At 35.7% G+C, this 26,956-nt stretch overlaps 1 protein-coding gene across 3 annotated transcripts in view; it reads right to left on the reverse strand.

The window, feature by feature from the left end:
- The window catches only part of dlc1 (DLC1 Rho GTPase activating protein), a 132,065-nt gene that overhangs the window by 49,010 nt on the left and 56,099 nt on the right, over window positions 1–26,956 (reverse strand). The window contains exon 1 of one of the 3 annotated variants that reach the window (XM_065254491.2): window positions 17,692–17,960. The exons of the other annotated variants lie outside the window; for them this stretch is intronic. Within the exon in view, the coding sequence (XP_065110563.1) occupies window positions 17,692–17,803 (112 nt within the window). The 5' untranslated portion in view covers window positions 17,804–17,960. Of the gene's footprint in view, window positions 1–17,691; window positions 17,961–26,956 lie in introns of those variants that run through there. 3 annotated transcript variants of the gene reach the window in all.

Consider the following 26,956-nt stretch of genomic DNA (forward strand, 5'->3'; position numbering starts at 1 on the left):
TCAGGAGCCATCTGGAGATCCAGTGTGAGTCTGATATGTGACACAGCGGTGAGCATGTGTGCAATTCTGCCATGTTTAACTCATATGAGTGACACAGGTTTGCCATGCTCGCGTCTCTACATATTTTTGTTTCTCTCTCTGTACCATATAGCACTCCAAAAAGCGTCCAGTTATAAATAAACACAGCAATCCATTTCAACCTTTACAAAGAAACTGTGGTGGACCTCGTGATGGCAGCAAATAGTACCATGATACTTTAATATATACTGTACTATGGTTAATGTTTATCAATATTCCATTGTAGTTTAAATAAAAACCTGTTACAGGTTCAAAAAACATTATTATCATGGTAAATGCCCAAAAAACATGTGTTGGATATAGTACAATGATCCATTGTGAGTACTATTGCACTTTTTTGCTACAGAAGGGCAGTGATTGGAATAACGGCGTTGTAAGTAATTGGCGTTAGTAACTGCGTTATTTTTTTCAGTAACGAGTAATCAAATAAATTACTGTTTCCCCCGTTATAACGCCGTTATCGTTACTGACATTAAAATGCGGCGCGTTACTAAAATTGATCTTACTGTAGTGATTTTCAGCCGCGTATGCTCACTCTCTCAGCCAAACCCTGTTTTTCTCTTGTGTGTGTTGTGAGAAACATAACGAATGAGGATTGGCTTAATTTCCATCGGTAGCCAACCAGAGGCAGAGTTCACAAAAAGGCCCGCCCACACGCGCAGTCCAAGTCAGAGGAGCGAGCAGCAGTGTTAAAAAGTCTGAGCAACTTGGTCACTATGTCGCTAGATTTAGCAACTTTCTATCACTTTAGCGACTTTATAGGACAAATCTAGCTATCTTTTCTGGCGTGGTTGGAGACTTTTGTAGACTGACATGAAAATACGCGTCGTTTTGTCTTCTCAACGAGCAGCGGTGCTGCTGCTGACTGTGCCCCATCTCAAAGCACTGACATGCAGCCCGGTCATCGCGCATCAATCACTCCGAAAACACCGGCGACAGGGCGATGGCAAGTACAACAAGCTCAAAGGTAGCGGTCGCAGACACGAAGTATAAAGCACCACTTTTCCATTGTTGAGGTGAAAGGCAGGAATGTTTGTGTAATGTGCAACTTATGCCCATGAAGAAAAAGTCTCTCCACGTCTGTGGCAAGTAATTCTGATCTAATAAAGCACCTCACATCGTCACATGCTGCCACAAAATTTGTGATTTCTCTTTAGTATCCATTTTATTAATTTAACATATTTAATTTTGTAAGGGGCATTCAAGTTATTTGAAATATTTTTTTTTTTTAAGTAACGCAGTAATTACTTTTCCTGGTAATTAATTACTTTTATAATAATGTAACGGAGTTACTAACTCAGTTACTATTTGTGAGAAGTAATTAGTAACTATAACTAATTACTTTTTTAAAGTAACGTTCCCAACACTGCAGAAGGGCATCCAGTTCAAATGCCCCACAAGACTTCCCAACTGCAGACACAGCATATCTCCTCAAATAACTTTTACTTGTTATCATGTACACAGTTTACAGATATAGAAAGAACGAAAAAGAATGCTGATGATAAGGACAGACAACAGGTTTAAGGCCATGTCTTCTAAAAGCAGAGTCAATGAAGCCACAACAACCACCAAAAGGGGAAATGAAGCATAAGTCTGTATAACCAAAACAACAAGAGATCATGATGTCTTTACAATGGAACAACAGCACTGAGATTTACGCAACACTGTTCCTAAATCCTCTCATACTGTTTAAATCCTAAAAGAAACCTCAAAAGGCATGAAAGTGCTCTTTAATCCACATAAATCTGGTCTTAGTTGGTTTAAGATAGTCTATCTGGCTTTCCAGAAATGACCAATTGAAAGATCCTCTCTAAAACTAGTCTAGGAGACCAGCTTAGACCTGCAAGGTAGCTTAAGCCGGTTTACACTTTTTCAACAGTTTAAGTTTTTTAAATTCTGTGAGTGATTATAATAAAGAGAGTGATTGAGGTTCATTGACACCGCCTGGGACCCCACACCAGGCAGGGCAGGGGCTGCTGAGTCAGCAAAACCAGACTCCTGATAACAGGCAGTGAAGATCCTACAGTCTCAGCTATCACCACAGGTAAATAAACACACGCAGAACAGATGAAGGACTGAAGATAAGAGCGGGGTATGTAGCGTGGGCTCAAATCTACACAAACACACTCAGTGTTTCGGATATAAGGAAGTCCAGAGACCCTCTTTGTGCATTGTGCAATATATGTGCTATAACGTGACCACAAACTAGAAGGTACACTCTTCTGCTGAATTAAGAGTGTATAGACGGTTTCATCGAAGGCATGTGCGGTGACGCAATTACGCGTCTGGTTGGAACTTTACTTCCGGCCTCTGTTAACCCTGCTGAAAAACCAGCATCAAACCAGCATGGGAATTATGCTGATCTATGCTGGTTTAGCTGGTGGTCATAGCATACCAGCACCAAAACACAACATATGCTGGTATGACCAGCATGGGATGCTGGTGCTAATGCTGGTTTAGCTGGTGCTAATGCTGGTTTGGTGCTGGTTTAGCTGGTGGTAATGCTGGTGCTGATGCTTATTTGATGCTGGTCTAGCTGGTGTTCACTAGCAAACCAGCACCAAAACACAACATATGCTGGTCTTGCTGGTATGCTGTTTTTTTTCAGCAGGGAATGGTCTGACTTAGTCCTAAACTAAACTCTGAAACAAATACCTGATCAAAAATAACAAATGTAGGTCCACTGCCATGGACTTTAGACTTTAAACCAGGTTTTTGTTGGTCAAAGGCGCAGTCTAGTTTAGTTGGCTCAAAATAGCAACGCGCCAACAATGCGCCTGAACACACCTCGTTTTCAGACCAGAACGCCCATGGGCGCAAAAGGGGGCGCAAATGCATTTGCAATTTAAACAACGTGCCGCTAAACGTGAAAATGATAATTGTGCAGGGTGGAAACTAGCAAAAGACACTTGCGTCGCGCATTGCGCTGCATTGCGCCAGGTGTAAGATAGAGCCCTTGTGTCACTTTTAACACAACATGTGTTTAACACAAAATCAACACAAAATGACACATAATGTGTTAAAAATTAGTCTAAAAGTAGTGTGAACTGCTGAATTGGCCACTTCAGACAGGATGTAAAATCAGATGATCTTCACTGAAATTACTTGAGGTTTCTAAATATTTTTACATACCACTTTGTGGGATGTTTGTTCTGTGAGAAAACACTAACATTGGTTTGTTTCAGACTGGGCCGGTTTTGAGACGCTCTGACTGGACGGTGTGTGATGGCTGACTGCTGTCTAAATTGTCTGACTATGTCTGGATTTGACTGTTGACGGAGTTCATCGCTGACTAATGACATCACCTTGAAAGCTGTTTTATTGGGGCTATGAATAGACCCTAGTTTATTGGTATTTCAGTACCATCGCTCACAAACATTTAAGGTCAAATATATTATATTTATTTATATTATATTTGTGTGGCTGCAATATTTTCACGTATTTAACATTTAATTGCACAAAGTTACACATAAACCTGGTTTACTAATCTATCATAACAAATAATGGTAACACTTTAAGGTAAGGTTCATTAGTTAACATTAATTAATGTATTAACTTACATGAACAAACCATGAGCAGTACATTTGTTACAGTATTTAATGTTAGTTAATATAAATAAAGCTTTTAATTGTTTGTTCATGTTAGTTCACAGTGCATTAACAAGATTTTAATAAAGTATTAGTAATTGTTGAAATGAACATTAACAAAGATTAATAAATGTTGAATAAGTGCAGCTCATTATTAGTTCATGTTAACTAATGTAGTTAACTTATGTTAAGTAATGAACCTTATTGTAAAACTTTTTTGTGCACAAGTTTCCATGAAGCAAAGGTGATGTGGGTGGTTGCTATGGCAATATTTGGTAGTTTCTACATGCCCAGAAAAAGCTACAAAAGGATGGTACTCTTTCAAAAGCTATATTTTTATACCTAAATGGTGTATATTAATAAATATTAGGACATTTTAAAAGGGAACCTTCCCAGTGACAGCTTTCACACTTTTTTTGACAGTGTTGAGTATTATTGGTGGGTGCTATGGGGTTGCTTAATGGCCCAAGTCAACATACCAAGTGTCAAGTGATGATATTCTGAACCCTAGATAGTTACCATCCTTTAATTGTTTTCAGTTAAGTTAAAATTTGGTTTGAGGTTTGGTACACAGGTCCCCAAACTCAAAGAGAGCAAAAAAAAAGAAAAAGTGAGAGGGATGGAGAAAAATTAGGAATGAAAGTAAAGTAAATAGCCTTCGGTGTGAATTTCTCAGTGTCATTGGGTTTAGGAAAACATTCCTATACTGAGAGAGAGAGAGAGAGAGAGAGAGAGAGAGAGAGAAGAGAGAGAGAGAGAGAGAGAGAGAAGGAGAGAGAGAGAGAGAGAGAGAGAGAGAGAGAGAGAGAGAGAGAGAGAGAGAGACTAAGGCATATAGAATAAGAGCAATTCACTCACATACTTTACATTTGTTTGCTCACACATAAAACACTACAAGGTTGTTCAAAAGCGTGCTACCCAACTTTATTTGAACAAACTGGCAAACAGTCAGACTTTATAGATAAAAAAATCCCACCATTTAAGTAAATATGCTACATTATGGAGAAGTCACACTACCGGACAGTCTAATATGTCCTGAAGGTAAAAATGTTTATCTGCAAAAAAAGACCAGAAGCAAAATTCTCAAAAATTTGAAATTGGGGTGACTAGACAACTTTAAACCGCTAAAGACACTAACAAGATTATATTGCGAAGTATGCTAAGTGACAGCTGCAAGACTCACAACCGTTGACAGAAAACACAAAAAACAGGAAGGAATGTTTTAAACCGAGGAGAAGATAAGACAACTGTGAACATCGGCTCAGTTGAGGATGTATAAAGATAGACAAACACTTAAAACACGTGCAAACACACAGGCATGCATTGCATTCCTGGACAATTCACCCCACCAAATACACACAAACAGTAAAACTCCCTTGAGATTGTGGTCTAATTAAACTTTATCTATTCTCTCTCTCAGCCGCTTTATGAGATGGGCGTGCAGAATGTGTTTGAAGATGCTACATGGCTCAAGGCTCATTCTGAGCAAGATGTGACACCAATACACAAACACTTACTCATAGATACCCATATGGGAAAATATGAAATAATTACTCCATATCCTCTATTCTTAGCCACTAAATTGACATACTGTAAATGCATGTGTATAGGCATGCTTTTGAAGGTCATGCAATTTACAGGAATGCATTGTCATATGGATCTGATCTATGCTAGATGTTTGACGAACTTTTTGGCAGATGGTTTTATCCGAAGCGACTAAGAATTCAAGCCATACAATTTTTATTAGTGTAAAACTTCATTCACACAGCACTTTGGTCCCAGAAAATACTCGTAAAATTAACAGACTGACTTCTGTGTGAACGCACACACGTCCCGTAAATGTTCTAGGATTACTTCCGGAAAGAGGACCTAGTAACATTCCCATAAAAATCCAGAAAAACCTTTTGTGTGAACAAGACGCATAAACAATGGCGTAAGAGACATGCCGTAGTGAGGATGCACGTATCATCGCAACAATGAAGTTATGGTTCAGCTCCTTAAGATGAGGGATTAACATGCACATAAACATTTACGAAAAGAAATGTCAGCAAACTGGACTGAAGCAGAGATTAGGGAGCTCGCGCTGAAGCGGAGATCATTCAACAGCATAAAAGAATAGTGAGTTACATGCTCATAGAGCTTATAATAAACAAAAATGCCCATGCATTATCGAAAAAAGATATATCGTTCAGCTCTTTAAAATGGGGGATTTAAATGCACATTAACAATCACAAAGAGAAATGTCTGCACACTGAAGCAGAGATCAGGGAGCTCGTCAAATATCCACTCTGAAGCTGAGATCATTCACCAGCATACTAGAACGGCGTATCTCATGCTCCTTTATAGTCTTATCATATACAATAATGTACACGAGTGGTTCAGGAGAGAGAAATAATAGATAAAAAGCAAACCACAGATGCTGTGGAGAAAAAAAATACCAAGTGCAGGACTTTAAACACGTCACGTGTCTTTCCGGGATTTTTACGGTCTCACACAGAGTGCACACACAGATTCCGGCAAATCATTGGCAGTGTAAATTAACCAAAAATCTAACAGTCCGGGACAAATCCCGGATGCATTTTCCATCGGATACAGGTACCCATTTATAGTCAAAGCCCATCCATATTATCATCCAAGTCTCCTTTTATTCAAACTGTCAGGAAAAATTGTAAAAAAGCAGGACTGAGTAGTGCTCTTTCAAAAAGTAAACTTTTGCACCTAAAGTCTGCATATTAGTACCTGAAAGGTACATATACTGTAAGTAAAAAAGTAGGTGAAATTGACAATTTTTCTCTGTGCAGATTTTAAGTTTTGGCTTTATAGTTTCAAAAAAGCAAAACCTTTTGTCCCATTGTGACCTGATTATCTGTCATTGACTGACACCGTATTAAACAAATAATTTACTCAAGGGCTTTAGCATTTTTGGTTTGGTGGTTTGCAGTTTAGGCTGGTATGGAGTCTTCACATTCTGTTCTTTTGTTACGATAAAAACCATCATTAGGGCTAATGGGGCTGAAATGTCAAAAATACTTTTGAAGTTAATGTTTTCCAATTAAAGTGTTACAGACCTGGGTTCCTTAACCTTTAAATAATTATCTCCCCAGAGGTGATGTCCAACTGTGACTTCATGATTACTAATTGAAAAAAAATCTTCGATAAAAAAAAAATATATAATATATTAATATAATAATTATAATAATTATATATATGTTAATAATATATATTATAGTTATAATATTTTATGAGGTTTCAAGTTATATATTTATATCTATTTTATGTGACCCTGGACCTGGTCATAAATAGCACCAGTGGCGGCTTGTGACTGCTCATCCAAGGGGCGCAAATTCAAAATAAGTGTTCGGTGTGTCATGTGTTGCTTGCATTTTCAAAATATGTGTTTGTGGCGTCATGTGTACCATGTGCATCACGTGTTTCATCAAAATAAGTGCCTGCTGCATACGCGTCAAAACGGTTTATGATGAAAGAGACGCTCACGTTCACGAAATAAACGCAAAACGCTCCCTTAACAGTAAACTCTGATTACGCATGAGATTATGCAAGTATCTGGCAAACGTGAGCGTCTCTTTTATCATAAACCCTTTAGAAGCATCTGCAGCAGGCACTTATTTTGACAAGACACGTGATGCACACAGGACGCGCAGTACACATATTTTGAAATAAGGAACCACACACAAGATGTGCTACATACATGTTGTGACGAACTTCGCATCGAGCACCCTCAAATAAAAAAGTCAACCCCCGTCACTGCATAGCACGGTATATTTATAACAATAACAACAATAAATTGGATGGATCAAAATTATTGATTTTAATGCTAAAAATCATTAGGATAATAAGTAAAAATCATGTTACATGGAGATAATTTGTAATTTCCTACTGTAAATATATAAAAAAATGTATTTATCATATGTGTTGCTAAGGACATTTGAACAACTTTTAAGACAATTTTCTCAATATTTAGATTTTTTGCACCCTCAGATTTCAGATTTTCAAATAGTTGTATCTCTGCCCAATATTGTCATATCCATAATAAAATATACCATATACCAATAAAAAGCTTATTTATGTAGCTTTCAATTTCAGCTTTCCTTATGTGCGTACACGAAACACAATGTCGCTCGAGTTGAATATTTTCAGACGCGTAGATGCATTTGAGGCAAATAGCACATGTTTTCGTGGAAATCGCTCCACCCAATTAGCATCATTCACATCGCCTCGCATGAGTTTGCATCTATTCGCGTCTTTGAATTTGACTTTGAGTCTTCTGAAATCGTGTTTGGTGTGCACACTCCATTTTGACTGTTTTTTTTTTTTGTTCCAGGGTCACCTATTACAAAAAAGTATTGATTAACTTTATTTAGCAAAACAACCAAATAAAAGCCAACAAAAAATATCCTTTGCTTTGAGTGTGCATTTGTGAGTTCTGTTTTTATGTATAGACAATGTATAAAGTATAATGATGTATGGAGCATATCTTAAGGCCATATCTGTGGCCAAGTTTAATTACTGTTGATTATGGTACAAAATCTTTTCAGATGAAGAGCAGTCCATAAATGTGGCCAAAAACGTAAACCACAGTGATTTAAATGATCTTATCTGCTTTTATTATGCAGTTTTACGCAGTTTTTTCAGCCACTTTGACCCTAACATTTCCATGGTAGTTAGTTAAAGCTCCATCACACTCAGGTTCATGTCCTGGCCTGTGGGTTGGCTGCTATAAATCATTGGATACTCATGGTGCTACAAGCCAGATGGATGGCAGGTGGAAAGGAAAGAAGATGACCTTGAGAAAAAGCCTTCAAATTTCTAGAGCCATGAACAGCTGTGGGAATCCACAACATGCCTTGAATTTGGCAAAGAGTGAATATTGCACTGTTCCAAAAGCTAGCAAGCTGCCTAGGGAAGGATCATTTGAAGGCAGATGTACTCCCTAAAGTAGACAATGTAATTATGCTGCTTTTAGGAAACCTTGTTTGAGTCAATTAAATGCATCATTTATCCACAGAGAAGGCATTCCCAGAATGCATTGTGACATCCAAGATGATGATAGAGAAACACTTTCGATAACGATAATTTGGATATCATATTTCATTCATTAAAAAAGTATCAAAACAAATTATTTTAGTGTAATCGAAATTTGAATTCCTTTAATATTTCAACCAAATCTAAAGGGCGATTTCACCAAAGACCATACCATTGTTTCCCGTGGTAAAAGCATTTTGTACTAAAACATACAAAATAATTCATATAAATTAGGCACCTTGTAAAACAGGTACCTATTTCCATATGTTTTTTTGAATATGTATTTTTTAGCTTAGAGTATTGTACTGCAACCCAAGCGAGAGCAAAACAGAGCAGTAGGAAATGTAGAGATCAACCCAAAATGACTAATTTGACACTTCCGTTTGGTTTTGTTATTCTTAGCAAATAACAATTTGAGGGTACAATAGCACACCCCTAGTCTTCATCCTTCAGCGAGTAGCAGGCATGAACACATACAATCTGGGTCGTAGTGGTCATGTACCTAGCTAAGGAAGCTTTGGTCTGAGGGCAAAAGCATAGTGAGGACCCTTTAAACTGGACAAGCCAACAAGATACCCCACTGTTGATCTTTTCATTCAGGACACAAAAGACTGACACCCACAAGCAAAGGCAACAAAGTCACACAGCAAGACAGCGGATGTACAAATGAAGCCTTTGGACCTGATGGAGACCACTTGAGACTTGTGAGGCAAACAGTTCTTCAGTTTTGTTTTCTTAAAGAGACAGTTCAGGCCAAAAATGTTCTCACTTTTTCAAGAGATTACAATGAATGGGGACTGAAGTTCTGAAAGCCTCGAAAAGGAAAGAAAACCCAATATCAAAGTTGTTATTAAAGCTATCATTGTGACGTTATTGTTATCCCCTAAGAAGTTGTACAATAACTGTTTGTGATAAAAATATTGACTTTACAACTTGAAAATCTCAGTCCTTGACATTTATTTAGCGTAAATATAAAGATCATCAAGAACATTACACTATAATGCTGGTTTCACACCAAACGCGGCAGAGGCAACAAAAACGAGCTATAGTAGTTGGATGCTGAACATTTTTAGTTTACTCGCTTCATTCAAGCATGAAAGCCATGCGTCAAATTCTAGTCATTCGAGACATTCACGCGGAAATTCGCATCATGGGAGGGGCTTCTGGCACTCCGGTCGCTTCCTGTATTCACGCCACTACTAGAGAAAGCTCCTGATTGGTTAACGTGGTGAGATTTTCCGCGGCAACGCTTAATTTGCGTCAATTGTGCGAACTAGATGCGCAAATGAGGCGGATTTGCATCTACACGCCATGCTAAATCGTGCTGTGAGACCTCCAGACACACCTAAATGTGTCTTTACATTGAAACAATTCGCACCAGACGCTCTATTTACGTTGGTGTGAATGCAGCATAAAACAGATTTGTTGGTTCAACTTAAAAAAGTAAGTTGGCTGCCTGGCTGCTTTAATATTTTCGGGTTATTCAACTTAAAAATATTAGCTGACTAAAAAAGTTGTAAAAATTATATAATTTTTTTTAGGTTGAATTAACTCTACCAGGAAACTTACTTTTTAAGTTGAACCCACTTTTTTACAGTGTATCCATAAAGTCTTCTTTTGTGTTTCATAAAAAAAAAAAAAAAAACCTTTGTGTATGTTTTTCTCGTACACAAATCAATTGTAAAATTATGAACTATAAACTAATTTGCAAATGTTTTGTTCTTTTAAAAATCACCCATCATGTTTACATAACTTATTTGAACTTACATGATGTACTTATTTAGTGTTCAATTTCTCTATTAGATTTAATCTAATCGAATCTGAAAATAAGATCCGCTCCGAATGCATAAATAAAGACTCTCTTTTAGAAACTTTATTTCCTTTTATATATTTGTCCCGTAGGCTGTGTTCAGTCTTATAATGGAAAACATGTGTCCTAACTCCCATTCATAGGATTTCTCAACTAAACGATTAATGTCAGACAAAGCCGTTTATAAGTTATGTAATTCCATTAACGGTTAAGCGCTAAGACCTTTGATTGCAGAGTTTGTCCTCTGATCGCCTGGAAGCAAGAGAGCCAGACGTCATTCAAATGGAGCTCTGCAGCTGCGCAGGTGACCTTTGACCAGAAGGCAATCTGAGCTTTCATCAGCCAATGGCCTGCTGGGTTAGGATGCTAAATGCTTCAAGTTAAAATCTATTAAGTCACGTATTTATCTATCTATCTATCTATCTATCTATCTATCTATCTATCTATCTATCTATCTATCTATCTATCTATCTATCTATCTATCTATCTATCTATCTATCTATCTATCTATCTATCTATCTATCGCAAAGGCTTTTGCATTCCATTCACGCAGGGAACATGTAAGATAAAAGCATATGCCAAATGAATAAAATGTAATTCAAAAATCTATCTATCCAGCATAATGTTTCTAGTTGACCAACCTCCACCTTAAACTCACACCATTAGTTAATCCAACGTTGCATATATGGTGGACAAACACGTTACACATTTCCTCAAAGCTTTTCTGTTTTACGGCAACATGCCCAGTTTGTTTACACACAAATAATGAATGCACACATACAAACAGCTTGTCCACCCTGTATACACCCACTCTCTCTTACATAGTCATTTCCGATGCATTTGTATTTCATTACCAACATCCTGCTTGCTAAAGCCACAACACTCTTGTGAATGCTTGGAAAGAGGGAAGGGGGCAATGAGTTTAATGTAGAGAGAAAGAACAGGCAAAAACATCTGAGAGACCTTCTGTTGACTGCCTTAACCCACCTCTCTTTCATCTATGGGTGCTGAGGCCAGAGGAAGATATCTTCCCACTATTTATGGGTAAAGGGCTCGGGAAGGCCAACATCCATCAGCTGAGACCTGTTCACATCTCCTGGGGAAATGAGGGGAGAGGGCAGGCCTCTGACCTGAAATCCACACCCTCAGGTCCTCCAAAGCTGGAGAAAGAGGACTTCAAGAGAAGATGACTTTATGGCTGATGTGAGGAGGTTTGCTGAGAGATGAAGGTCATCTGAGATGATTTATGAGTGGACAGTGTGGTGATGGAAAAACTAATGGCTGGGGCATAGGTACAGTGTGTGGGGGAATGAATAACATATATGATCTTTGCTCATAAATTTAAATTAAATGAAATTATGTTTTATCCAGTGGTCTCAAACGATTAGCTGCAAAGCAAATGTTACACATTAACCAAAGATTTATTGCTTAGGATAATGCTTGGTTTTAAAGAAACCATTTTAGGTCACTGCAAGCAAGGAAAGTAAAATCAAAGAGCAAATTAAAAGAAAGAAAATAAAAAAATAAGTAGGAAATAGATTTTTGTAGAGAAAGATGATTATGAAAACACACAAGACAAACTGCACATGTGAACTTGAAGTTACTTGCAGAAAATGGACTAAATTTGCATCTCAGAACTTTTATATTTGCTGGGGTAACAGCATAACAGTTAAGGATGTAAGGTGACAACCAAAAATTTAAAGGTTTGATCCCCAAATTGAGTGATTGTAAAAAAATCAAGCAATAACTTTTTTCAATCCTTACATAAAGCTATAATGTACGAAGGACGATTAGGGCCAAACTAAAATTTATAAAATAAAAACACTTGCAGACTTAATTCATAACAAAGTCGTTTATTAACAAAGTCAACACTAGGAGAGAAAAGTTGTGAGGTTTTAAGAATAAAGTCAACACTATGAGAAAGAAGTTGTAAGGTTTCAAAAAATAACGTCAAAATAACGAGATTTAGCTCGTAGCAATACAGAATTAAAGTCGTAATATTTTGAGAATAATGTCATATTTTTACATTAACGTGTTTGGAGTGATGACTTTATTTCCGTAATTTTATTTATTGTGACTTTTTTCTCAAAAAAACTATGTCAAATCTCGCATTATAATGACTTAAATCTCAAGATGTTTTATTTTTTATTTTAGTTTGGTACTAATCCTCCTCCGTAATAATGTCGCATTTGAAAACTGTTGCTGATTTACTTTAAAGTGCCCCTTTTTCATTGCTAAAAACAATGTTATTTTGTGTATTTGGTATAAAACGATTTGTGTTCGCGTGGTTTATGGTTAAAAAACACATTATTTTCCACATACTGTACATTTTTGAAGCTCCAGATATCCATGTCTTAATAAAACACCCTGATTTTGTACAAAAACTCATCGATTTGAAAAGCGCTGTGTCCCTGATTGGCCAGCTAATCTGTACGTTGTGATTGGTCTGAATACTTCTGACGTCAGCCGGAAATGTGACGCTCCTTACCATGTTTGAAAGATTCGCTCACAATGCAATGCTAAAAGGAGTTAACTTTCAGGCTGTGAGTCCGAGCGGGGGGATAATGTCGGTCTTAATTACGTAACCAATCGCAGGAAGTAGGTTTGTACCTTTTGCATATCGTTAACATCTACTTATACACACTTGTAAAATCGTGAATTGGATGATAGGTGCTCTTTAAGACTGCTAAAATTTTTTCTATACTGTATATTTTCTCTTGTGATCCACAAAAGAAATGGCATGGGTTTCAAATGGTGAGTAGATGACAGAAATCCCTTTTGAGTTAACTATTCCTGTAATCCCAGATTATTGTAAATGACTTTGCATCTCTTGAATAATTGCTTGTGCACAGACAATGAGGCTTCCAGTCAGGGCCACTAAAAGCAGCAATAAAATACTTGCTGACCTAACATCAGCAATATGAGTGGTTTAACAACTAAACAGCTTTATAAAAGGAATCATAGAAGGTGATTAGCAATTCTGTGATGTCGGCAAGAATGTTTGGGTGTGTTTATGTTTTGCTCAACCCTGTAAAGATACAGCCTGTACCTCTGAGCTGAGCTGCACCTGCTCTGAACATTCTGTACACGGATCACAGTACATTAACATGAACACATTTTCCTACAGATCTTATCATTTTTTTTAGTGCAACAGAACACATGGCGAATCACTGATTTATAGATTTACAACAAAAGATACATATAATGATTATTGTGGTAGCACTTTAAAATAAGTTTGTAATCGTTAACATTAGTTAATGCACAACCTAACATGAACTTACAATCAAAAATACTTCTAAGGCATTTAAGTTCATGTTAATTTTAGCATGTTATAATACAATTTTAAACCGTTAGCATTAATTAATGCACAATGAAAAAACATGAACAATTGTATTGTCATTTAATGTCCATCCATATTTATTTTTCTATCTATTTTATTAAGATACAAACAGAAAATACAGGAAATATGTACAAAAAATATATAATAATAAATGGCATGGTGGTCATGGTGGTCTAAGACTTTTGCACAGTACTGTATATATCTTGCTGGCCTTTCTGTATGGTCTATTACTCCAATTAGTCCGAACGCAGCCGCTCATCTTCCGGGAGCCCAAAAGGGCTACTACTTATTTTCCGAATTTATACCGGGACCGCACCGGCATACTTTCACACATTTTTACATTCCTACACCTCATCCAGAACCTTACATTCAGCAAATGAGCGGTGCCTTGTGTTACCTTCACAAAGGGGCACTAAATCACATTCCCGCTCATTCTCCTTCACTTCTCCCTAATGACCTTCCTATTGCAATCCGGTCCGCTACATCTCTTGAAACATTAATAAAACCCCAAAAGGCTATTAATTCCCAAACACAAAGTAAAGAATAAAAGATATGTATTGCATAATGTTATCACTTGTTCGGCCCTCCTCCTGAGGTTTCTAAGGAGGAGGTCGTCGAGTAAGGGAGTAGTATGAAGCTCAAACAGGAATCATGGAGATGGCTGATGCAGTCTCATCCCCATCTCCCCTTACTCCCTTACTAAACCAGTTTTTGATGATGACGCTCGGTGGGAATTGATTTGTAGTGTTAATAGAGCTGGGGTAAATGACTATTTATTAAACGATTAATCTGTCGACTATTTTTCAGATTAGTTGACTAATCTAACGACTAATTGGACGATTAATCTAATGATTAGTTTCTGTTGCTTGATTAATAAAAACCATAATGTATCTCAAATAAATGCCAAAAACATTCTTAAGTATATACTTTAAAGGATGTATCAGTGATTTCAGGCCAGGGGGTGGCCAAAGCTACTTTAGGGGGTCCATAGTCCATGAAAGAAAACAATGTGTAACTATGTATCAAGAAAGCATGAATGAATGCATTATAAGATGTAACCCCACTGGTTCTTGTAAGGGATTCAATGCGCCGACCTCCAAAAATATGCGTCGGCCAGTGACTTATCCTAGTTCTCCTGTCTCTCACAGGGGGAGACGTTGTGTCTTCAATACCTCTTTCTTTTCTTTCAACAGGTATTGTTTAAAAATTTGTGAAAACTTGTATCTTCTTATAAGCACCTTTTGTATTATTGCCTCCCTATGACACATCGCTTTTATTGTTGCCTAATCTTTGTTGCCTAAACTTTTTTGATAACCACACTCTCAGAAGAGAAGGTACAAAAGCTGTAACTGGCACGGTACAATTTCAAAAAGTACACACTTAAAGGGTAAATAATTGTACCTCAAATTTGCATATTGGAACCAAATGTATACATATTCCAACCTAAATGGTAAATAATAGGACCTTTTTAAATGGTTCTGCACCAGTTACAGCTTTTGTACCTTTATTTATAGAGCAACTAAATAAAAAGATAAAACACTAAACATGCTTATAGACAGATATTATTACAGGTAAAATAGACAGTAGAGAGTTAGTAAATTTAATGGACCATGTTGTAGGTTTTGTCAGTAGGGAAACCCACTGTGTAAGACTCTACAGAAGGTGAGCTGAGGTTAAGTGACGACCGCAGCAAAAGCCCAATAAATAAAAGGGATTAGACAGACTAAGAAATTGAGCATCTATCATCAGACTTCTATTTTTGTAGAGTAGGTGTATGTGACACTGAAGTAGAGAGTAGATCTGTCAATGTATAAACAAACCCATATCCACGGACAGGTTGTAATCTCCTGTGTAACCCACGCTATTAAATAAACTATAAGGCCACACTGGTGGGTCATGAAAATTTTAGTGTTTGCTGCAACCAGGGCTTTATATTGGTTCTGTGGTATCTTTTTGAGATTGCCATAGAAAAAAAAATTCTTTTTTTATCTTAGCTGATGCTTCGCTGTCACATTATTAATTCATAATGTGCAGTGCAGTGGGTGCATCCTAGCAAACTAAGTCTTGGGTTTGCATTATAGATCAGACATGGTTTATCTCTCTCTCTCGCTCTCTCTCTCTCTCCATCAATCTATCTCTCACACACACTACATAAATCACTTATGACGGTGAATGGTTTCCTGGCACGGATTTTTAGACAACTTTAATACAGTTAGGAATGATACAGCACGTACTTGTTCCTCTGCAGCTAGAAGATCCACTTAAAATACACTGAAGTATAAGGGTTGAGATTCATAATGCATTTTGTGAACCTCAGTAAAATAATTAGGATCTCTGTTCTTCCCGGATACAGCAGGATGCATTTTGGGAAAAGTTCCCTCTTTTGGTCCAAAACACTATGACAGGAATCTAAATGTTGTCTGTCCGGTTGAGTCACTCATTTTGCAGATCATTTGCTTTCAAATGAAAGTTATGTTGTCATCATCTACCCCACCTTTTTCTAACTTTATACTTCAAAAAGTATAAATCCTACCTTGCACTAGATTTAACACTTTAAGAACTGCATAAGGTGTCCCTTTAAAAAAAACTGGTACATTTTCCGATGATATTCATCACAATATTTATGTTTTGGAAATGCATGTAGATTTTGGAAATTTATGGTATTACCATATTTACATTGAGGTACTGTGTAAATACACTGACAGAAATGTGGTAAAAATGGTCTGTCACTGGGGCAGCACCCTTTCAAAAAGTACACCTTTGCATCTAAAGTCTCCATACAGTATAAGTACCTCAGAGGTACATGGGTCAGACATTTTTGTTTTAAAAATATGCATCAGGTTTATTTTAATGCACAGTGTATTTATGTTAATTTTATGCAATAAAAATTACATTAGCACAATTTTTATGTAAGTTAAGACTGAATGGACTTGAAAATGTCAAATGGTATAACCGCCAAAGAATGAGAAATATTAAATATTTTATCCACCTTGATGGCATGTAAGCTTAATCATAAAAAAACATTTAAAAATATCATTTTATTAGTTATTTCTAAATGTACATTTTAATTTTAAACTGATTTTTTATTTTTATTTTATTGTAATATTTGTCCTGACATATGCTGAAAACAGCTCTGTTTTTTAAATAATCTTTGACAATTGATGTAAAAATGTATGTAAAAAAATCATATTACACTAAACTAGATGATTATATTTTATTCCACATTTTATATTTTAATTAAAAAAAAATCCTAGTTACACCAATTGACACAGACCGGTTACACCACACTGACATTTTTGCAATTATCCCCAAAATATTCTTTCAAAATGAAATAAAATAAAAATAAAAATGTTACACTTGGTCCTCAAAAAAGAGAATGTATGCAAGTAATCTGCAAATTTATTTTGAAATTGTTACCCTTTTTTCAATTAATTTATCCATACGGACACAAAATAATTAACGTCACGTCATTGACCCACATACTGGTACAAAATCTACACATATCATAATTGATTCATATTAGGACGTTTATAAAGCGTACTACCCCAGTGAAAGCCATGGACCATTTTTCAGACAGTGTACGAATATGACAAGCAGGTACTACCAACTTAAACAATGATGCTATCAGATGGTAATACCAGGGTAACTAGCAATCCATTGTGTTTTTCAACATAAATAACAACAACTGCACATTAAATTCTGTATGAACTTGGTATATCTCTCACAAGCATGACCTCTAGCATCAATTTGACATAAAGAGGCCATATAGATTATACATCCCAAAAATACTGCCATAAGAATCTTCCAAAATTGTTTCGTCCACATCAACTCACCTGTCTGGTCCGATGTGTTCCTATTAAGCAGATCCAGAGCCCTGCAGGTGGAGTATCTAATGTGTTCACTCAAAGATCTCTGCAAAAGCAGCAGACGCATGGATCGTGACATCTCCTCATCTAAATCGGTCCCTCTGCTCTACAGCCTCATCCTCTTTGCCATCCAACGCTCTCACCTCTTTTCCGGGTCTATCTCTATTCGGTCTGTTTTCTGTATCCAGGTCTGCATGCTGTGCTGCAGTGCATTAGGGAGTTCCCACTGCAATGCTCTCGCTTTCAGTCCTGCACTTGTGTGTGCGTGTATGTGTGTAAGTGAGGGCGCCTTCTGGCTCGGGCCTCTGCATCCCTGCCGTATGAACATTCGAAAAAGTCACAACGGTGTGATTTCAAGGAACGTTCTCGTTTCATTTTGTGTCTTTCAGGGTGCTGTTTGTCTTTATGTTGTCACTTAAAAAATTTAGGTGGCTTTGCTGATGGAGCTAAAATGTCTGATTTCGTCTCAGCATATGCATGCGTGAGCATGCATTTTTAGCATGAAACGAAATCTAGCACAAATATTAGTCCAGAGCTAAGATTACAAACGCCACCATGCATTAAAAAAGACACTTTATATTGACTGGTCTACTCTTGGTAAGATTAAAATGGTCTATCTCTGCTTGACTAAGGTAGCGTTCAGGCTGGTCTTCCATGATGTCTAGTTCAAAACACTGTTAGAAAAATGGTTAAAACATGTACCCAGCTGTCACAAGGGCAGAACCTTTCAAAAAGGTCCTAATATGTACCATTTAGGTATGTACCTTTGAGGTATCAATATAATACATTTGAGGTATAATAGGAACTATTTAGGTCCGAAGCTGTCCTTATTCATCGTATCCCCAGTTAGATAAGTCCATGCATATCTTTCTCATCTCCGTGCGTGCTGTAACTCTGTCTGACGCAGCCCTGCTAGCTTAGCTTAGCACAATTAATGGAAGTGAATGGCTCCAGCTAGCATACTGCTCCCAATAATTGACAAAATAATGCAAACATTTTCCTATTTATGTGTTGTGATTTGTATAGTCACACCGTGTGCAAATAACAAGGTCTTATGAGACACAGCCATCTTTTAACAGTATACATACTGGGAACTACATTCTCAGAAGGCGAAGCACTGCTACTTGGGCGGAGTGATTCAATGTATATATTCGAGGTTTTAAACTGTCAAGGTTTCAAAACCACTAAAATGTTTTGTGATACCGTCTCCAAGGTATGAGCTGTGTTTATACAAAATTCATTAAATCATTAAGTATGTGATTGATTTGATGTTTACATTTAATATACATTATGAAAAATTATTTTTTTAAAGCATATTATAATGTAAAAGCTTTATTTTTACCTGGCATTTGAAAATAACACATTTTAATTTTGCAATGGCAATACCGCAACACCATGAAACTGTGGAATATTTGCTAAAGGTTATCATGCCGCCAAAATCTTATACCGGCCCATGCCTACAGTGTATCTAAAACCAGCAAACCACAGCAGGCTGACCAGTCTGGGATGCCAGGTAGCAAAAAAACGTAAAACTATTCAGAGGGAATGAATTGCATCTTAATAATAATGTTTTAAACACGTACAAACACATGTGCATAGCTCTTAGCAACACCACAAGCCTCCAAACGGATTTAAGTATTATGCAACAAGTAATGAGGAAATATACAGGATTTGGCCGTCAAACAATAGATGTTGTTTCGCGTGGATAATCTCTTATACACACACCCTTTGAAAAAATCTGCTAAATGTTAGTGTAAACACAATAAAACAAACACAACGAATCTACAGCAAAGCCATTCGTTCTCATTCACTCTCTCTGTGTCTTCCTTTTTGTTCTCATTCCCAAAACCGTCACTGTGATTTATTTCCTATTGCAATACTTCTGATTTATGATAACTTTGTAGTGCTGTTGTCTTTCACTACTTTAAAGCAATAACACACAACACTGACTTTATATCGTTTTTCATTAATCATTACAATGAGTTGACTTTTGGGAAAAAACTAAGCAAAATGCTTTGAAAAACAGACACGGAGAGTTAAATGCATTAAATGCAAGATCCCACAACCCTGTGAAATAAAGAAATGCAATGACCTATATACATAGTGTGCGTAAAAGCATGTGTTGGGAGTTTAAGAGCATTCAAACTGTGCTTAAGACAATAACAGAAACTACATATTTAGAACACTTTGTCAAGGGGACGAAATTTGGGATTAGTACTTTTGCGTTCCCAGCAATGCATCAGTGAAGCGAACAATCAGGCCTAATTGGCAAGCGAAGAGATGCACTACAATGCATGCTTAGAAAACACACACAAAAACACACACAAACACACACTGCCAATTTACTTTATGACCCCTGAGGTAAAGCTAGAGGAGATATGCTTCATTTCTCAAAGTCTATTGCTTTCAAAGATCAACAAAACAACAACAAATGACTTCAGTCATTGGAAACCCCACACAGCCCCTGTGGTGAAAAATAAATTGAGGTGCTTTTAAAGTAGTTTAATTGCCAAAATTGAGGCTTAAATCGTTGGAAATGTCCAGTAAAGATTCAATTAAGTATACTTACAAAAACTCTGGTTTTAGAAGTTATGCTGTAATGTTAGTTTTTCACTTTGTTTCTACAAAACTGCTACATCTGACTTTGGCAATGACATCATAAGCACTGAATTATTATGAGCTGGGTCACTAAGCACCAAATCCAGCTGGCTGTTAACTTTTGATTCGCAAAATAACACAATTACAACGCAACAATGGTATCTAAACTCTTGCAGATTTTATAAGGGCTGTAGTGTATTAGAGAAAATGCAATGTGTGATAACATGCTAGATAATGCGATATAAGGTATGAAATAGTAATACTTCAAAGTTGTGAGATCTGTTTAAAGTTTGTGTAAATTATATCACATATTTGTGTCTGGGAAAATAAGTCATCACATGTTCGCCAGTCTCTTTGCTATCTGTACCTACCTACTGTAAAGCCTTGACTATGCATAACTTGTGTTAAAGTGTTAAAATCATTAAAAATCATTAAATTATTGCAAAGAATGTGATGTGCATATTGAGATATGCACATCAAACAGTAATCTTTATTGGCGCGGAGCGATTTTAATCGTACAAGTAGTACCGGCTATGCGTTATTACTTTGGAGCGGTTATTATTTGAAAAGAACGAACCTGCAAATGTCTCAACTGACCAATCAGAATCAAGCATTCCAGAAAGCCGTGTAATAATGGCAGATAGTAAAGATGTAAAGTTTCAACTTTTTTATTTCAATCTATATTAGTTTAAAAATTTTGCATTTAACCTTATTAAACTTTTTGATCATAAAACAAACACCCCTTTACTGTTTTAAGGTATAGGTACAACACAATCTCAAGGGATGCGTTTTTGTCACAAAATATTTGATTAATTTACTCGTGTTCATGCTTTTTTGTGCCATTGAGCACGAATGTCTTTTTTGTGTTAATCAACACAAATTTCTATAAATAGTTTTTCGAGTCCGTGGTATAACTTTCTTTTTTGTGTCAATTTATGTATTGTTTGCTCATTGTTTTTCCTATTTTTAAATCATTGTCTCTTGGGGTTGGGGTTAGATTTGGGGTTTGGGTTAGGATGTAATTTTATGGATTGGTTTCTACATGTTTTTCTTCCGATTTTTAAACTATTTTCGCTTGGGGTTCAGTTGTGATGTCTGAAATGTAACAGAAAGTCATTCTAACCCCATCCCCAAGTGAAAATAGGAAAAAAATAGGAAAAAACAACGAGAAAACAATACATCAAATGACACAAAAAAGAAAGTCGTGCCACGGACACGAAAAACTATTTATAGAAATTCATGTTGACTGACACGAAAAAGACATTCGTGCTCAATGTCACAAAAAAATCGGAAAATCGTGTCACAAACATGAATAAATAAATCAAATATTTAAAACACCACTTGCCTTGAGATTAGGCATGGGCCGGTTACCGGTTTTAAGGTATACCGAGGTTTAAAACAGTCAAGGTTTCAAAACCACTAAAATGTTCTGTGATACCGTCTCCAAGGTATGAGCTGTGCTTATACAAAATTCATTAAATCATGAAGTCATGTGATTGATTTGATGTTTACATTTAATATATATTACGAAAATATTATATATGTTTTCAAATCATATTATAATTTAAAGGCTTTATTGTACCTGGCATTTGAAAATAACACATTTTAGTGTTGCAATGGCAATACCACAACACCGTGAAACCGTGGTATTTTTGCTAAAGGTTATCATACCGCCAGAATCTTATACCGGCCCATGCCTACTTGAGATTGGGTTGATAGGTACAACTCCTCAAGCTTGTTCCAAAGTTCAAATATGTTTCCCTCATGAATGAAAAATGATATCTGCGCAACAATTCAACAAAAATGTCCCAGATTTTTAAAATGAATTAATTTGTAAAATTTCTTTGACATCATGAAAAGGCTTTCCCGGTTAAATGTCACAATATAATTTATAGCATCACAATAACACAAGCTTCTTGAAAACATGAATTTCTTCCCATGTGTTATCTTAGAAGTCTGGAAACATTTCCCTCTACATTCAGTGACTGACAGAGTTTCATAATCACTTACACAAATGAACATCCACATTTTTGAGACGCATCCAAACTCTCATTCATCTTTCCTGAAGATTTAATTCCTGACTGTATCAATAGCATAAAAAACTAATCTTGCTTTCTGTGAATGAGACGGCTTTACAGTCGTCTAAGAACAAGCGTCATGCTGTACCTGCCATTTTATAAGGACATCTTCTCTCCCTCTTTGTCTCTTACCTATGACTTTGTTAAAGACTAGGTATTAAAATGATGCTAAACTGTTAAAATAAAAGGTACAAAACTGTACCCTTTCTTTTGCTGGGGTGGTACCCTAAGGTTCGTTTTGTACCTTTACAGCTATACTAACATAATAAAATGTTGTACATTTACTGTAACTTAAGGACCAATTGTGTACCTTTAAAGCAGTGTTTCTCAAACTTTTTCAGCCCAAGGACCACTTTATCTTTCAATTTTTTTCTGAGGACCACCTAAAAGAATCCCACTCTAACACCCCTTATGCAACAAACATATATTTCTCAATATATTACATGACAATATATTTAATGTGTCTCCATATATTGTGAAATTTACAAAGTAATATATATCATGATATATTATATAAAAATATATTATATATATGTAAGTGATATATTGCAATATATTATACAATACTGCAATTATTGCCGTTTTCATATATTGATTAAATACATCTCATTATACTATTTAATATATCCCATAATATATTGGAAATATATGAAGTAATATATTGATGCATATATTCTAAATGTATGTATTAGATTGCAGTATATATTGGCAATATATGGAGTAATATGTTGATACATATATTTTAAATGTATGTAATATATTGATACATATATTCTTTATGTATGTAATATATTGCAGTATATATTGGCAATATATGGAGTAATATGTTGATAAATATACTCTTAATGTATGTAATATATTGCAGTATATATTGGCAATATATGGAGTAATATGTTGATACATATATTCTTTATGTATGTAATATATTGCAGTATATATTGGCAATATATGGAGTAATATGTTGATAAATATATTCTTTATCTATGTAATATATTGCAGTATATATTGGCAATGTATGGAGTAATATGTTGATAAATATAATCTTAATGTATGTAATATATTGCAGTATATATTGGCAATATATGGAGTAATATGTTGATAAATATATTCTTAATCTATGTAATATATTGCAGTATATATTGGCAATATATGGAGTAATATGTTGATAAATATAATCTTAATGTATGTAATATATTGCAGTATATATTGGCAATATATGGAGTAATATGTTGATAAATATATTCTTTATCTATGTAATATATTGCAGTATATATTGGCAATATATGGAGTAATATGTTGATAAATATATTCTTTATCTATGTAATATATTGCAGTATATATTGGCAATATATGGAGTAATATGTTGATAAATATATTCTTAATCTATGTAATATATTGCAGTATATATTGGCAATATATGGAGTAATATGTTGATAAATATAATCTTAATGTATGTAATATATTGCAGTATATATTGGCAATATATGGAGTAATATGTTGATAAATATAATCTTAATGTATGTAATATATTGCAGTATATATTGGCAATATATGGAGTAATATGTTGATAAATATATTCTTTATCTATGTAATATATTGCAGTATATATTGGCAATATATGGAGTAATATGTTGATAAATATATTCTTAATCTATGTAATATATTGCAGTATATATTGGCAATATATGGAGTAATATGTTGATAAATATATTCTTTATCTATGTAATATATTGCAGTATATATTGGCAATGTATGGAGTAATATGTTGATGCATATATTCTTTATGTATGCAATATATTGCAGTATATTATAAAATACATGAGTATAATATGTTGATACATATATTCTATATATATGTAATTTATTGCAGTATATTGATAAATATAAATAATTGTCGCTTTTAATATATTGCACGTGAATATAATATATGTGTTTATATATCTCAAAATATGCAATATTATATTTACAAATATCCACCATATTGTATTCCGATTGATATGCAAAAATGTATTAACAATATATGTACAGATATAGTGTCACATGTATGTTTACTATATTGTAGAATATATTTTAAATAATATGTAAAATTATATAGAAATATATACATAAAAATATGTACACACATTTATACCACATATTAACACAGACTAATGGATAATCTATCAAAAGCCACCTTTATTTTCTTTTAATCAGGCACACATACTAAAACTAATTTGAGGTAGAGAGCTAAACAGACCTATTACAACCACAAGAGATTTTGCACATGGTCAGACAATGTGGTTTGCTTTACATTACATAAATGTCTTGCATTACATTAACATAAATTACATTTTAAAAGAGTGACATAAAACAGAAAATATACAAAATATAAATGAAAGCAATTTAAATTACAAAGGTCTATTTATTTCAAACTTTCAGCAGTGCCGTTATACAGTTAAAAATACAATATAAAAAAAATGCACAGACAATAATAGATAAATAAATAATAAACAAACTTTCAAGGAGCTTTGGCAATGTGAAAAAGCAAAGACATAAATTACCAAAAGAACAGGCCTTTATCCTGGCTAGGAGTCCATCTTGGCTCTTCACTGGTTTAAATTACTTATATACCCATGCTTTTGCACTTCACCTGGTGTCTTAGCTCGCATATTCTACTGTTGATGGATTTTCTAACATCAGCTTCGGCCGTGGAAACTGGTTTAAAACAGCATCTGTGGAACAAAACAACAACGATTACTCTCTCCCTTCTCACTCCTTCCCCTCTGGTTCACAAAAATCTCTCCTGGAAGAGATGCAATCAAAACTGGAAAGCACCACCTCTGAAAACTATGTACCTTGTAAAGCTTGAAGTTTTTCCTGGGTTGAGAGCATGCCAACGATCAGTCTCCTTCTCAAGTTTTACTGGTGGTTAGCAAACAACTTTTAGGTGCATTACCGCCACCTACTGATTAGGAGTATGAGTTAGGACTATAGGTCAGGAGGACCTATCAGCCTCATTGTTGCTAGTCACAGGTATGTGTCCTTGTCCTCTCCTCGCGCCTGAATCTCAGCTTCCTACTCAAGCATTATGCTCCATCGCCTTTGGCACGCATTCTGGTTGAAGCAGTCGGTGCTGAGTAGAGTACTGACAAACGTAGAAAATGAAAGAAAGGTCTCTGCTGTTTCAATAAAACTGTTATTTGTGTAATGCAGATTTTTGTCTTTAATATTTTCTTTAGGCTATATGCCATGCATATTCATGAATATGCTGTAGTTGTTTATTTGGAAAGTAAAAATTGTTAAATCATATATACATACATACATACATACATACATACATACATTCATACATACATAGCACATCCATATATTCATGGGCATTGCTAGATATAAAGCTCTACTGGGGCACAGGCCCCCCATTTTTTGCTGACTTTTTTGAAAGCCTGCTGTGTGCAAGAAGTGTGCAACACTTCTATACAATGTCCTTTGCTCAACCCACTATTCTACAGTTCAACAGTTACTGCAAAAGATACATATATACAAGTATAATCTTCGTTATACCTAACATTATTACACATTTCTTGAAACTATGCCTCATATTCTCAAAACAGTAAAGACAATTCCATAAAGTCTCACACAATACTCCAAACATCATATTTTCAGGTCAAAATGAAGCTCTACACTCAAAACCATTCACTCTTACTGAAATACCAAACTTTTCCCTCAGACAACACACACAAGCTTTCAAAAACACACACACTACAATATAGTATTACACACTTGTGCAATCAATTCAAAACAATATATCCAAAACTGGTAAGTTGCTTGTGGTTCTCCCCCTCAAAAACCTTTTCACATGACCAAAAAGACACAATCAATGTATGCATTTTTATTCATTCATGTGCTATACACAGCACAACTGTAAATTGTAATATTTCGCCTCAACATCCCGTCTTAGTTCTGGGTCAGGCCAGAGAATCTCATCCACATCACAGGCTATATTGGTCCTAGCCAAACAGCGAGGGTAAAATCCTCTTGCCTGATCTACCCCTTGCATTCATCTGCTGATATGTCTATCTGTATGAAGGCAATTTGATGCATTTCTTTATTCCAGTAGCATAGTCCAACAGTGTATGCACACTAAAGTTACTGTATAGAGCAGTCTTACTGTAAGTACACCTATCTGTTTTCCTCCCTAAAGGCTCTGAAGATGAAGGCATAAGTAAAGCGACTCAAATTAGGCTTTACTCGTTGCTCAGCCTCCCTCATAGTCATACCATGGACCAGGACATGGTCAACTAGAGTGGCTTGTATTTCACCTTGAAATTGCTTGTCACCTTGCCCTTCATCTCCTTCCTCCTCTTTCACCACGTCCTCCTCCTCTTCCTCCTCCTCCACTATGTTCTCTTCCTCCTCCTTCACCACGTCCTCCTCCTTTCCCTCCTCCTCTCCCTCCTCCTATTCCTCTCCCTCCTCCTCCTCGACCTATTTCTTCATCATGTCCCCTCCCTCCTCCTTTACCATGTCCTCTTCCTCCTCCTTCACCACGTCCTCCTTCTTTCCCTACTCTTCTGCCT

This window comes from Paramisgurnus dabryanus, chromosome 4 (genome assembly GCF_030506205.2).
Source record: "Paramisgurnus dabryanus chromosome 4, PD_genome_1.1, whole genome shotgun sequence".
Taxonomy (NCBI): Eukaryota; Metazoa; Chordata; class Actinopteri; order Cypriniformes; family Cobitidae; genus Paramisgurnus; species Paramisgurnus dabryanus.